The 16411-nt window shown below is 33.8% G+C and overlaps 1 protein-coding gene across 3 annotated transcripts in view; it reads left to right on the top strand.

The window, feature by feature from the left end:
- The window catches only part of SGCZ (sarcoglycan zeta), a 228971-nt gene that overhangs the window by 66485 nt on the left and 146075 nt on the right, over positions 1–16411 (top strand). For 2 of the 3 annotated variants that reach the window (XM_032224358.1, XM_032224356.1), the window contains exon 2: positions 14803–14904. The exons of the other annotated variant lie outside the window; for it this stretch is intronic. In XM_032224358.1, the coding sequence (XP_032080249.1) occupies positions 14803–14904 (102 nt within the window). The remainder of the gene's footprint in view (positions 1–14802; positions 14905–16411) is intronic. 3 annotated transcript variants of the gene reach the window in all.

Raw genomic sequence — 16411 nt, 5'->3', positions numbered from 1 at the left:
ATTGTATACCTGTGTGTTTGATTTTTATTGCTTAAGCATAAGACTTTACATTTCTCACCACTGAATTGCATTTTGTTGGGTAGATCTCAGTGTTAAAGTCTGTCAAGGTCCTTCTGATCTTAAGTCTATCTTCTAAGGTGTTGGCTATTCTGCCCAGCTTGCTTGTTTGAAAATTTGATGAGTTCCCCTTCTATCCCTTCATCTAAATCATTTGTGAACATGTTAAAATGTACTGAGCCTAAGGCAGATCTTGAGGTACTCTGTTGCATACTTCTCACCATTTAGATCTAGTTCCATTGAGAACTACACATTGAGTATGATTGGTCAATCTGCTATGAATCCATCTGTTGGTGATGCTGTCTATTACACATTTTACATAGAAGTAGACTGTGGTCTACTTTGCCTTACTGAACCCTAAGTAAACTATGTCTACAGGATTTCCCTGATCCACCAATTTAGTTTGTTAAAGAATGTGATGAGGTTTGTCTGACTTGATTTGTTTTCAACAAACCCATGTTTGGGGGAACAATGATATTTCTCCTTTTTCTTCCCTCTAATCTCAAAAAGGCATTAAAATAATGATATATTGAGACGTAGCTGTTGCCTGATGGAATCTGGAGTTGACATAATATCTTGCACCTGGAGAAAAAATTGCATCTTCCCAATTCAAAATAGAGGAAGAAAAAACAAAAATCAGGAATTAGAAGCTAATTTTATCTACATCCTCAGTAAACTCCAAGTCCATTTTTGAATGAAATGGGCAGCAATGGGACAGAAGATTGAGAAAACTTTGTCTCAGAGTTAATCAAAAAACAAGACTACACAGACAAAACTGGGTGATTCAATGGATTATTTCAACACCATGAAATTAACTGCTCTTAATAGTGTGTCTGACAGTTTATCCAATCTGCTCTGTAAGTTGCAGAAAGTAATAAAACTTTGAAGAACTGTAATGCTTTGCAATGTGGAATTTGAAGTTCAAAATTAGCACAGTATCCAATATTTGTTCAGCATTTTATATCCAATATTTAAATGGCTTAATCAAATAAATAATTAATAGTAAATAGCACTGAAGAATAAAAGTGATGAGTGACGCTTGACAGCAGTCATTTATTTCAAAGAACACAGAACCAGATTTTATATCATTCTTGTCCAAAAGAGCATCTGTGAGAAGAGTCAGTTGGGGCTCCAGGCAATGCATATTTTCCTCTTCTTTTACCTTATGCAAATGTTTGCCTAGATTTGGATGTACTGTGCTTGCATAGTAATGAATAGATCTATACAGAATTTCTGGACTGATGTTTTGAAAAGTTATTTATTTAGACTTTATATACTGCAAATGACTGAAGCCGTTTATCTGTTTAAAATAAATAGCTTCTGAATAACAATACTAAAAGCCAGTTAATAATAGGTACTAAAAAAATTGATGATCAAGGAGAATGAGAGAGGGGGGAGACTTGGCTATTTGTTGTTTTATAGTCACACAACAAAGGAAGAAAAAGAAGAAATACACATATCCAAAGATGATAAGAGAGCAAGTTCTGAGATTCCCAATTCAATATCCTGAATTGGAAGTATGGCAGGATGATTTACAGTCAAAAATCTGTAAATTACAAAATTTACTACAAAAAGCACATTAGCAACAAAATGGTAGAATTTATAGCAATGTAATATATAGTAATGTAATAGCAACACACAATAGTATTAATTTCAATCTTCCTTATAGCAAGGCTGATGAACAGAATTTAGTAACCTTCTGCTTATTTTAGAAGATAAGTGTACTAGCAGAAGCATCTAACCAATTTAAACACTTAACTAGCAAAGCATTACTAGAATAGAGTATCAGAATGGAGTGCAAAAGATGAGAAACCCAATGCATTAAATGTGGGCAAAACAGTGGTATTCTTGTAGTATATATACAAGGATGTTTTACGTCTTTCTCAAAAGCCACAGAAGGCACTGCATCTTTAGCCAATTAAAACACTCTTTGCAAAACAGTTTATTAGAGAAATAATAGGCTAGGAAAAACATGCTATATTTAAAACCTTTGAAGCAAGGTGCAGATTTCAATCTTCTTGAAAATCAGGAAGCATGTTGGTTCATCTTGTATGACATTTCTCAGATCCTTTTTTTAAAAAAACATTTCCTTTCAAGTTCATTCACAAATATACATTCTTATAATTGCTATTAGCATTTATCCATTCATCATTAGTCTCTATGATTATTTTACACACACACACACACACACACACACACGGTCACTTTCTTACCACTCCGTGCCTCCAACTTATTTTGCAACAACCTTGCTCCTTCCATCTTCTCAACCTCCCTTCTCTGCCTTCTTTCCTCCTCTCCTTCCTCCTTTCTTCTTCCCCTTTCTTCCCCCTCCCCCTTCTCCTCCTTCTTACCCTCTCTCCTACTCTTAATTCCCCTCCCTTACTTCCTCTGCTTTTCCCTTTCTTCCTTTCCCTCTTCATCCTCGCTCCTTTCCATTGTTGCCCTTGCTTATTTACTTTCTCTGATGGGTTCTTAGGGTGGCATTTCAGCAATCCCAACTTTATGTTTTCATACAAATAATTTTCTTTATTACATTTTATTTCTAATATTAATTCCACTAGTATCATTTTTAACTTTTATACCTGCATTTTAATACTTTCTTATCCCCTCCCAATTTAATAATGTGCCATCTGAGTTATTTATTTTATATTTTGTTCCTTTCTCTTTCTATTTTTATCTCTATTCTAGTCAATCGTAAAATGTCCTGTAGTACACTGATTCCTCTTTGACATTTCTCAGATCCTTATTGGAACAACAATGGAGCTGAAGGGTTGCCCATACTTTTCCTCCAGGAAATGTGATGACAATTAGTGAGTATAGAGGAACCTCATTTTAATCAGCATTTTGAACAACAAGTTCACAAACTTGCCTCTGCTGATTAAAAAACAGGATTGGTTTCTCTTCAAGACATTTTTAGTACCTTATTATTAAAATATTTTTATTATTATTATTTAGAAACAATTTATTTTAAATGGCTAAGAAGCTTCAGTAGTTTGCAGTACATAAAGTCTAAATAAATAAATAATTGATGGATTAAAGCAATTGTAGTGAATTAAATGTTATTAAAACAATTAATTAAAGCAATTATAGTCATTATATATACTGACCTGGTCAGATCATTTAAAATCACAATCAAAAGTGCAAGTTAGAGAAATATTGTTTTATAATCTTATTCCCTTTCTCCCATACATTTTGTTTATGCAACATGCAACTCTTGAATACACATTGAAAGAAACAATATACATAAAGTCATCTTTGCCATCTCATAATTAAATAAGTAAAAGCATAAAAAAATTATATCTATGACAATTAACCATAATTTTCTTCTTCATTGAAAGAAGTTTGAAAAGGAACTTTACTTTCATTGAACTAAATGAGAAGTGGTAGGAAAAAAATGCAGGATAATTTATCTGCACTGCATAAGCTTCACCTTGAATTGGATTTGAAAGCAAATCCTGAATTCTCTGAAGCTGGTTTAGTAGTTTTTGCAGGTTTTGTGATTTTATTGTTGTTGTGAGCCACTCAGAATGTTATGTTCTAAGTTGGACAGACATACAATTATTTAAAATAGATAAATGTCATAATATACACTTAAAATGCCACCCCCTACTTCTTTAGAACCAAGGAAGAAGTTTCATCCTGCAGCTGGTATGCTAAAGGACACTAGTGGACAGGTAGTGACTGATTCAAAGGAAATCAAACAAAAATGGAAGGGGTGAATTGAAATACTCTACAAAAAAGATAAACATCCAGAGTATTGGATACTAGAAGTCCTGTTTACAAAAACAACTTGTAGGATGAAGTTAAATCAGCACCCCAGTTCTTTCCAAGTCAGAAGACTACATGAACTGATTGAATAACCACAGCTAACAACAGGAGAGGAATCTGCAAACGTTCTAACCAAGCTATAATAACAAGTCTGGAGAACAACACAATGGCCAACAGTTTGGAAGTGGTAAACTATATTCCAGTATCCAATAAAGAGGTGTAACATAATGTACAAACTAGTATACAATAGACTTAATTTATATGCTGACAAAATAACATTTAAGGTCATCCAACACAGTGAAAATGGAACTAAAACTAAATATAAAGACAATCAAACTAATGACAACAGCTACAGAAATCAATCTCAGATTGACATTGAAGATATTGATGTCATGCTTAGTTTTTACATTCTAGGATCCACAGTAAAGTAACAAGAGTTAGAACAATATCCACGAAGGCCTTTGAAAAGATATTCAGGTGCTGTCATGTGTCTTTACCTATAACAATCAGAATTGAATAATGGTATTTACTGTGAAACTCTATGGAAGCAAAACATGGAATTTGAAAAAGTAGGACATAAACAGTACTGATGCTTGTCAATAGTGAACATTAAACATTGGTTTTAGAAAAAAACTCCTGAGAATACCATGGACAGCCAAAGAAACCCAACTAAATAGTTCATCAAACAAATCAATCCAAAGTTCCCACTCAGGATACAAATGACCAGTGTTAAATTACCCACTTCAGATATATTATTCAAAACATTAGCTCTCTGGAGACGATTCTACTGCTGGGGAAGATGGAAGGATAGAGAAGATTCAGCAGGATTCAGGATTCAGCAGCAAGGTGGGTAAATTCAAGTCACAGTGGTGATGAGCACATCTTTGGAAGACATGAGTGAGAAGATTAGGGGTAGATCTAAGTAGCCCAATGTTATGTGTCATGATTTGTTGCCACCTTGAAGAACAATTCACAAGCTGTGAATAGCCATGATATTATTAACATTGGATAATGGGCTTTTTTTTAAATGAACTAACAAAATTCCACAGTTATCCCATCTAAGGAAAGCTGAGATAGATCTGACTAAAACATTCCTACTTTTTTTTCACTAGAAGTTGGTCATCCTTTAGATTTTGAAGGAAGAAACATAGCCTTTAAAATAATAAATGTAATGGTAATCAAAGCTTAAATTTCAATACACATTAACTTTTGAATCTTCAAGATACCAAATTATTGTAATTTCCTTTGTGTTCAGCACTTATGTTGATATAGAAGTATGTTGGTCAAAATGTGTCACAGAATATGTACAGGAAAATTTAAAATGCTAAACTTAATGGCTAGTTCTTTAACAACTGTTTCCCAAGTCCTTCACTTGTTATGCACTGTTATTTCAAAACACTATGTTTATGTATAGAGCAGTAAATATATAGATTACATTCAAGCCCTAAAATATAGAAATGAAGGTACTTAGCTTTTTCATTTCAATAATTTTTTTCCCTGTTTCACTCCTGATAGACTGCTATAGATTTTGTCATATTTGTCAAACAGCTGAACATTTATTTGTGGTTATAAACAATGAAGTATGTATACTTTTAGCTAATCAATGAAATTCACAATGAATATCAGGGAACTTGACATCATAAATTAAACCTAATAAAATACATTTGGAATCAAGGACAGGTTAGGACAAACTCTAATGCTTGTAGCAGCAAAGAGGATAGCCTTAACATTGATCTGGAAAAATATAGATTAATCCCTTGAAATACTTCACTGATGTTCTTTTAATGCTTCCTTATCTTTTCCAAGCATGGCAGTTTAAAAAATGGGTAAAATTGCAAGACATATGTATCTAGCTTTGGTTTTTTTCCAAGGTTGTATTTTAAAATATGTTTATTTAACTGTATATGACATTTATAGAAAACTTATAAGAACATTTTAGCCATATTAAGACAGCGAAACAACTAAAGATACAAATAATATGTACTGAGAGGGAAGAACCTTGGGTTTTGGTGTATCTCTAAAATAAAATTTGGAAACATATGCTACATAAAAAATGGCATTGGTTGGGATTTGGGCTTATGTGGTGGTGGAGACATTTTTCCATATTTCAGGAGTTGTGGGCCATCCAAAGTACAGCAAACCTGAAAAAGAAAGACATGGGAAAGGTAATACTACTTTTACTATAATATTATTAGAGCAAGAGAACTTATACTCCCTTTCCCACTTCCTCTCTTTACCTTCAGGAAGTGTTATGTCTAAGAGGTTTCTCAAATTACATTTCTGCCCTGGACTCAGATTTCTTTTATCTAATTGTTGTCCTAGTTGTGGCTCTTCCTCCTATTCCTCAGGATTATTCTGTCCTCTTCTTCCATACACTATCTCCATTAGATAAGACCATATCAGGTACTTGTATTCTCATTGCCCATATATTGACAGAAAGAAAGAATCAGTGGACTTTCAAAGGCTTTCCCCATTTTGGAGAATATAAAATTACACACACACACACACACACACACACACACACACACACACACACGCACGCACACATGAGTCTTTCTCTCTGTGTGTGTATGTGTGTAATTTTACATTCTCTGAAATGGGGAAAGCCTTTGAAATTCCACTGATTCTTTCTTTCTGTCAATGCTGCATTTTTAAAGAGGAAAAGAAAGATAATGTGCAATTTAATCTATTATATGACATACTATTTTCAAACCAATAATTCAGATTTTTATCTTAAGAAAATGGTAAGTCCCCTCCTAAAAATCTCACTCTGAGTTACAACAGGGTATGTTGTTCAGGGTCATTTAAAAGATTTAAATAAAAACTCACAATCTCAATAGCATTTCACAATTATGCATTTATGTTACCTTTATTTGTCCTTTTTATTTTGCTATATCTGTCCACCACCTATAACTCATTTGTTTTTGTGTGTGATCAAGAGTAAATGCTATTTAATAGTCATGACTAATACCATTGTCTTGATGTAATCAATTGCCTACATTTTGTGAAAAAGTATTAGTGTCATCAACTTTCAAGACAAACATTAGTAGCAAAGGAACAGTCTTAATAAAGTCAAAAGAAAATGATTATTTTAACAGATTAGTTCAGAGTTAAGGATAACTTCTATATCACATTTGACAAATGCAGTTTTTTTTACTTCTCGAGTAAAGTTTAATCAATTTAATGTGTCACTAAATTAAGTAGCATTTTTGCAATATTTCAGTACAGCTACTGGAAGACCTTTTCCTCATTTACCTAACATACTGATACATTTATTAGATAAGCAGAGAACATTGTGAAAGAATGAAATATTTGACAATTTGGCCATATTTATCACACCAGTCACTGTACTTTAAGATTCTATTGATTGGAATAAGTTGGAACTTAAATACAAATTTAACTGAGTTCCACTAAAATAAGACATTAAAGTGGAATTGGCATTGCATCCATATATATGTAATAAAAATTAGAATTACATATTTTCCTACAGAGAAGTGTTTCCATTTGCTTCTGTGCTTAATATCAAGAGTTATATTTCAAACACTTTTTGACCATTAGAGGTAGCTGATTCTGTTGATTTTAATCTGCCGAACCTCATTTCACTAAATGAATTCTGATGAGCTGAACTATTTATGTAAGTATGAATGCTATACATAAAAATATTTGTATGAAAATAATTTTACATATAACATTGTTCGTCTGTGCTTTTCTCTAACATGTATGGCTTCTGTAGATTTTATGCAAACATTTTGAATTGCAAATTGCATCACAATATAATCAAATTTAAATGCACATGGTTCCCAGGTTTTTCCTTCAGACGCACAGGATTAAAATCATTACATTCATCTAAACAGTCTGATGAACCAATTGTCTTGTCTGTTCCTCTCTTCAGTGTGCAATTTGCTTTTCCAGGCCAATTTTCTGAGAGGAAGCATAGCCATTCTGCTTTTGTTAGGCACATATACATATAATCAGATTATCCAGCTCAATTTTGGCTGGAAAATACTCATCATAAAAATAATATTTCATTAAATTATTGTAATGTTTTGAAAAAATGATAGGTTCTGTTCTCTGGTTCATCGAACAGCACCTCATCATATCATTCCCAATTAAACTATCTGCATGCATTTAACAGATGGAAGTAAGATTTTTTTGGGGTTGCTTTGCATCTGTTATATCTCACTCTTTAAAAAATCCCCAGAAATTTTTCCTTTAAAACTCATCAAGATTTATGTGTGTGGGTGTGCGTGCCTGTGTGTGTGTATTTTACACACACACACACACACACACACACACACACACACACAGTTATAAAGTATACTTTTTAATAAGTGATGGGTCTATCTTTCCATGTTTTTGAACTATTGATTTTTGCCCTTGGAAAACCTCATTTCACCCCACCCCACCTTACAAAAGTAAAAAATTATTTCCTTAAACAAAACATGTTCCCTTTCCTGCACATTTTTAAAACTATTAAATAATTTATTATTTGCATGATAACAATTATATACAATATATTTAAGGTTTTTTTTAAAAAAATAAAGAGATTGCATTAAGCTATATATTTGGACACAAAACAACTTGACAACATTTCATTGAATTGCTTACAAATCCTCCTCCTTGCCAGAAAATTTGTTCACACAAAAGAAAAGAAACTCATCAACAACCCATTGCTGCACATCAAGTGTCAATTTGCCTTTCCACAGTTCTGTAATAACTCTCTTGGCTGCTGCTGATATACAGATAATTCAACATTCTTAGTTTTTTGATTGATTTGTTTATTTTGTTAGTTTGTTAAATACCATTTCAGGCTCGTCACTCTAAGCACCATATAAGAACATCTTATTCAGTTTCAAATATCAAGCAACATAAATCCACCCTAATTTCTAGCAGCTCTTACTCTACCATTCTAAAAGCCTTGCTCAAAAACCAGGTGGTAACTGTCTTCTAAACAGACAAAACTTGCTTCCAGGGGGTGGAGAAGGAGAGGCAGAGCAGAGAATACAACCCATCTGTCACTGGATCTTCTGCATCAGGACTGGTAGCTGGTTCTCTTTGCAGGCTCATATCAGATTTGACTTTCCCTTAGAGCAGAAGCTCTCATTCATGAGGGTGATGATAAGCAGCTTCAATTGTAGAAGGTTCCACAAATTTGAGGTGTCATATAGAAGAATATCTTTTATAATTACAAACATGCTAATATTGTTCTGCCAGTCCTGTAAATTTCAGATTAAGATATTTTAAACAGGAAAGGTTTCATAGTGCACTCCAAGATTGATCTTTACAAGAGAGAGTAGCAGAGAGAGATTGAGAGAGAGAGAGACAGCAGGAGAGGGAGAGGGAGAGAGAGATTGAGAGAGAGAGAGAGAGAGAGAGAGAGAGAGAGAGAGAGAGAGAGAGAGAGAGAGAGAGAGAGAGAGAGAGAGATCTGAGATTGGCATGCATGGTCAGGAATTAAAGGAAAACTTGCAATGCTTCAATATTGCACTGAACCGAATAACTTTGTTTTTCTCCTTTCCTTTCTACACCATTGTAGACCACACAGTAAATGAAGGCTGATGTGTGCATTATGAAACAATCAGCAACATTTAAATTATTACAACCTCACAACTGAAGGCATTATTTTAGTAGGCGACAGGTCTACTATGTAGTTCAAATAACAGATGCGCAAAGATTCCACTGACTCTGCTTTTCTAAAGGGAACACCTTGGTTTGCAGTTCTGAGACTAATGCATGCATCCTAAAATGTATTTGTAATCTTACATGCAGAAAGAGAGCAAAAATGTTCTCAAAAGAAACTGATATGCTGATAAATAAGATGAAACTGATGTATAAAATAGGACTAATGGGTTATTTGAAGAAAATATGCATAGATTGGGAACAGACTGATAAAACCATTTTTAATTCAAAATCTGTTTTAAACAATCATTCCGATATGCAATCACTGATAAAGAAACTATATACTCAAGATATAATCCAGATTTTGAGCCTGCATATAACTTGTCATAGTTTATGATCTTCATGTATGAATGAATATATATATCTTTTCTTCTAGAATATGGTAGTTTAATATACAGGTTTCACAATTGCCATAACATTTTTGATATTTTGTATTTCATGTTTTACATCGGTGTAAAACAATTTCCTACTGCACAGTAGATGTTTTTCCCATCTGTTTGTGACAATATAACATTTTAAAAACTGACACCACAAGAACTCCAAGCCATTTTTTGTCTTTTGAAATGAATCATGAAGTTAGGAGAGCAGCTTTCATCCAATTCTAGGTAATACATGAAAAATAATTTCCAAAGGCATTGCAATTACATCAACATGAATGTAATAATTCAAATTATCCAGCAGTAGTATCAAATAATTTTACAATATTGATTTAGAAAGTCAACACAATTATTGCATCTACAACTATCAAACAACAATTTTGCCATTGGTTAATTGTGCAATTAATAGTGACATAACTATCAAGATTCTTTATTTTTCCTAACAAAAATAAGGTGTAGGATAGATTACCTATAATTACTGATATTCTTATCATTTTACTTTATTATCCAACTAGAAAGCTGGAAATCATAGATATATTTCTCTAAGTAAACTAAGTCCATCTTAATAGATATCAGTAGATTCTCCATTTACGGAGTATATATGTAACAAAAATATAGTACATATTTGCATGCACATCTAAAATTGAAATATAAGATATCACTTTATAATCAAGTAGAATATCTTCACATAGAAAATTTCAAGGTAAGCCTCCTTGATTATAGCCTACAAGATCATTCTTGATCATTCAGTATCTATACTAATTTATATAGGTTTATTATATAAAGTATTCACAATACTGTATATAATAAACCTATGTAAATTAGCATATCTTAACATTATCCAATTTGGCTCTTAAAATAGTATTCCAAACTCATTTCAGAAGTCTGTTTCATTATGAACACTGATTATGCTGAACACAAATTCTGGATGCAGATATATCAGGAAAGCTAAGGTTTAAGTCATCAGGCTAGAAACCAGTTGTATTTCTAGTCCCAACTTAAGCATTAAATGGATAGCTTTGAGCTTGTTACACTCTCTAGGAAGCACCTTTTTCCTAAGGTGTGCCACAGTTGTGTGTGCACATGCTATTGCCCATGCACGTGTGCCCACACCAATTCAATCCTCCCTGCTTGCTTGTGCATGCGCATGTGACCCCCCATGTACATGTGCACACAACCCCTCCCCAGGCTCCAGAAACCTTCCTGAAGCTGGAAATGGATTTTTTCAGAACTTCCTGTTGGTCCATTGGGCCTGTTTTTTGCCCTCTCCAGCCTCCGGAGGCTTTCCTGGAGCCTGGGGAGGGTGAAAACGGCCTCTCCAGCCTTTGGGAAGGCCGAAAATCAGCTGGCCAGCACGCACATGCACACCAGAAATGATGGCTGGTGTGCCAGCAAATATGGCTCTGTGCGCCACCTGCAGCCTGCATGCCAAACGCTAAGGGCATGAGTGACTGCAAACACGGCCTGTTAAACTAGGAAAGGGCATAACTAGTGCACAAAATGAAACTATAGAGAGGCCCTCCAAACCACAACTGCCATTTCACTATTGGAATAGTGAAAATGTTTTGAATGACAAGACTTGTACGCTTTACCTTTTACCCATATGAATTTTGTGAAATATGCATGAATATAAGTTGTATGAACATCAGAATGCTATTCTTTTCATGTCTTACTTGTTCTCATGATCTTCTCAAGATCATTTAATTATTCACATGAGATAAGTTTGCTCTTGTGTGTTCATTTAGCTTATCTCTCTGCTCTGGTAACGGTAACCATAAAATGCTACTTTATTCAGTTTCCTTTATTGAATAAAGGAAATGGAGTATTCTTAGGACTTTCTATTTCCGTGTTGCTGGAAGAAATAAACCCAGAATTAAGCTGGTTGTCTTCCAATCTTATTTACTTTTTCTGGTCTTTGTTTTGCATGTGATTTCTATTATATTAAATCTTTTTAGCAAGTCTTTAGAAATGTTTGTTCCCATTTTTTTCAACCCAAAAGCTTTAAAGGTTCTTTGGTATTAGCAGAAGTAATGTAATTGAATCCTCATGAACCTCATCATTTTTCATTCTGTTGCTTTCCCTAGGCCATTTTTTTTTTATGAGAGAGAAAAAAGTTTTCTCATAGATCTTAATGTCTGAAATGGAGGATGTAATAAACAATCTAAGTCTCAATAAAGACTATCTAAAATACCAGACTTTCTAAACCAGACTTGAAATTGAAATGATATAGCCAACTACAAGCCCTAAACCTATTTTGCAGAAGATGCTGTCTTGCAGTCAATACTGAAATATGATTCAGTTGGCTTTAATATGTGGGGTGTCATCTTACATTTGTTTCAGGAAACATTGTGTTGGCTTGTGCTGTCTGACTGCAATAATAGATATTTTGTTTACTGGTTACACTTTCCCTGATCATCTGTGGAATGACCCCTGCTACTAGGACCAATTTTGCTTGCCCTCTCTAGTGCTCCCATTCTGAAAGCCCATGTTTGGGATAGTCTATTCAGTTGTTAGAGGAAGCCATTCAGGTTTTCAGTGCCTCTTGCTTGACAATTAATAAAAGTCATCATTTTTTATCATTACAATTTATAGAATTTATATTTACATTTCTATTGAATTTTCTTTGTGACTTAACACAAAAAGAAATTCTATTGAACCACTGTAGCTTTTTGTTGATCAGGTAAGAATAGCTAAATACTCTCATCTGTTATCCCCTGGCCTAATCTGTATAGACTTCAAAATTAAGCAGAGTTTGGCTTTTTTGGGTATGGTTAGCTAGGAGACCATAAAAGAATTTGTGAATTTTAGGCAAGGCTGAGTAATTTAAAACAAAATTCGAAATATAATAGTATGAATTAATTTTAGAAGTTTACAGGTAGTACTTTAATGTAGCCTGAATGTTATCATCATAATTTAAGATGGTCATAAAGTGACTGATCCAATTTTACAATCTTCAATCTTTTACAATCGCAGGCCTACATGCGATTTCCACTACCAGTTCGGGTGAACTGGTCTCAACTCTTCTGTTTACAACGTGAACTATGAGAATTCACACTACTACAAAGAGTGGCATGTTTTAACATCCTTTATTCAAAGATTCCTGGAATAGATATAAGCACACTGTTCTTAGTGAAAAACTCTGTCATGTGAGACAAGTGAGGCAGAAACATTTGACTATGTCTTTCTGTACTTCCTCTTCTACAGTAACAGTTGTAATACCCTTATAGATACTTTTGCTAAAAAAAAATCTGAGGTGTTCTGCATAAATCTTAGGTCCACTTCCATTTGGAGATGAAAAACATAATCGTGTGGCAAATGCCAATCTGTCTGGCAGCCTGATAGGGCTTATGAAGCCACACAATGGAACAAAAAGGCTGGGGACATATAAATGAGGGATGTTCTCTCTCATTGTTGTATTTGCATTAAACCTATATCTCTTGTTTTGTTATTATAATATGAATCATATTAATAAATTGTTGTTATTAGGCAGAGGCCAGAATAATTGATTGAGTGATGTTGATTGATTGATAATGTTGATTGATGTTTCTGATGGAAAAGAGTAAGTAGGGCCCATGCTTCTACTGTTTTGAAGGAGGACACTGAATCTGGTTTTGCATTTTTTTGGTGCTGTTCATGAAACTGACTTATAGTTTGTACAGCAATCATGCAATATGTATAAATGTCAGTATTCTAGTGATGCTTTATCCAGTTATAAGACAAAGAATGTAGAAGAAATACCTTGAAATGTTATCCAGAAAGAAATCTCAACAATGTCAATGGCAGAGGGAAAGAAATCTGAATTTCACCTCTTCTCAGTTTTTGAATTTAATTCCTCTAGTCCTGTCCAAGTCTGCATAAGACTTATTATTGTTTTTCATCATTCTAATTAAAAAAAACAGACATCATGCTTGCCAACATAGTCTTGTTATATTACCTTGGTAACAGAATACAGGCTGAGAAGATGTTTCCTTTGGCCACCATTTTTGGATCCCCCTTGTCCAACTTGTTGCCCCAGAGATGTGGAGTTATAGAAGAAGAGATGCATACAAGGGAAGAGGAAGCAAAAGATGGAAGAACCATTGTCCCTATGTTATGCGATCTCTTTCTCTATTGCTGCTTACAAATAATCTGCCACTTTAGCAATAACAGTGCAAGTAGTAGCAACTTCTTTCTCCTTTTCTCAGTTATATATTTGAAAAGCAGGGTAAGGAGGAGTTTGGCCAGATGATAGCTTCCCAGGTTCTAACTCTGGCCATTTTCTTTCTCCAATCATTTTTATTCCAACCTATTTGTGAAAGAATGAAGGGATAGAGAAAAAAATGCAGTTCTTCTGATAGGAATTAGTAAAAGTGTTCCATCCATATTTGAAATGAGAAGGAAGACAAGTCCACTGAACACAGAGAAATATATACTTCATAGTGAACTAGAAGGCAGGGGTCTCAGTCCCTGATTTTTTTACCTTCCTCCAAATCATTACAAGAGCAAAAGATGATCCAGTGTCAATGGGGAATCCATCTGAGAGGTTGTATTAAGGCCTGGTGAGTTTTACATATGGCCCATCTTCCCCTTCCTTTTTTTATAGTTTTCAATATTGACTTTCAAGCTAAAGATGGATAATACATATAGACCCATACAAGTTACCTCTATGTTGAGATAAAAACATAGCAACACGAGTTCTTTAAATTATACCCCCAAATGTATCTACTGAATGATTTTTAATTATGCTCAATGGACCAAACAGTAAATATTGTACAGTATGCATATTGTGTTATTAAACAGCAGTTTTTATTTCTCCTAAATATAAACACTATTTTTTAAAATGATCCTTTAAACTTTAATGGGAGAAAATAGTGCGCTGTTTCTAGTTTCTAGCTTCCCAAATAACCCATGAATAGACACATTTGTGTATTATCATTTCCAGGATGGAATGGGAAATCTCAGAGTCACCAAAAAAGGAATTCGACTTGAAGGGATATCTGAATTTCTACTTCCATTGTACGTGAAAGAAATCCATTCCCGAAAGGTAGGTTCCAACGTCTGTTTTGCTACAATTACCATTTTAAAAAATGAAAGATTTTAGTTCAAAAGAGTAAGCTGTAATACAGGCTAGTGTCTCCAACAAGATGTTTTTTTAAAAAAACCAGTTAACAAACTAATCAACCATGAAGCTTAATGGTCATGTGGCTGCCAATTCTATACCGTCATCTTCTGTCAATTGTTCAGACAGAATTAGACTTATAGTCAGCACACTGGAAACCATGATTCTGGGAAAGTTGCTTTACATTTCTCATATGAGTGTTGATGCATTTGTTCAAACATATTTGTTAGAGTGATAAAGAAGAAAAAATGAACAATATGGATCCAATCCAGTTTATAAACTTTCATTTCAAAGTGTGGCTTCTTTCTTTTTTCCAATGATGAAATACAGCATTTTTTTCCTAGTTCAGAATTTCATATGCATCTATTTCACAAATATCATTGAAAAGTTCTGAAAAGCACAGAGAGTGAGATCAGTTGGCTTGTAGGCTTCTAAAGGTATTCATTTCTTTAATTTTACAGTTCTTATAATACAGATGGTGAAGTACAGAAACACATAGTTGACTTCTGTAAATCAGTATTAAATAAAAAGGTTTTCTCTTCTTTTAAGCTTGTAACCCAAGAGCAGATGAGATGCATACATAATTCAACATTAGGAAAAGACTGATTCCAAAGGAACATTTTGCAGTCATGGAAAGTTGATATATTTGGAACATAAGATAGTTTTGTTGGGAAGCTTGTTTTATATTTAATTGTATTGTTGTAGGATAATGGGAATGCTTATATAAGCAAAAGTAGGTATAAATGTTAATAGCAGTGATAACACTAGGATCCTAGTAAGGATCATTATTTATACAAGAATATCAGATAGGTTTATTAGTATTCTTCCTTTATAGAAAAAAATAGGTGCTAATTTTGGTGGTGAAAATTTGAACAATCTGAATATACAAGAGTTTAGCAGGCAAATCATTTTATCAATTAGCAGTTTTAAAAGATGAGTATATAATATGGACAAACTGATCAAGACTAAACCATCTCTATGGATTGCAATTCATTTCCTTCCCAAGATATATATCCATGTAGTCACAGGCTCTGTGCCTTAATATCTACTAGATGGCTTGGATTTCAACTTTCAATTCACAACTTTTTCTATTACTCACACTTTACAGATTATGCAGAGTTACTTGTTGGTTGGTTTGTTGCAATTATATCCTTACACAATCTGGTTGTGTACATGCTTTACAGTTCGAAAGCATTTGGAACATTCACAGTATGTTTTACTGTGTGATTAAAAACGAAAATTAACAAATAGTTGTGCCAATCGGGACCTGGAGTTGAGTCTGGGAAACTAGAATATGCCATAGTGCAGTCTGTTTTTCAACTCTCAATGTTGTATTTTTCTCTACCTATCATTATTGGAATTTTATTGCCTACTCCCATCATTTCCAAGCCTTCTCTCATTCCCTGTTCATGGCCATGTATATACTGCCTTA

Source organism: Thamnophis elegans, chromosome 9, assembly GCF_009769535.1.
Source record: "Thamnophis elegans isolate rThaEle1 chromosome 9, rThaEle1.pri, whole genome shotgun sequence".
Lineage (NCBI taxonomy): Eukaryota > Metazoa > Chordata > Lepidosauria > Squamata > Colubridae > Thamnophis > Thamnophis elegans.
This window is presented reverse-complemented; position numbering and strand designations above follow the sequence as displayed.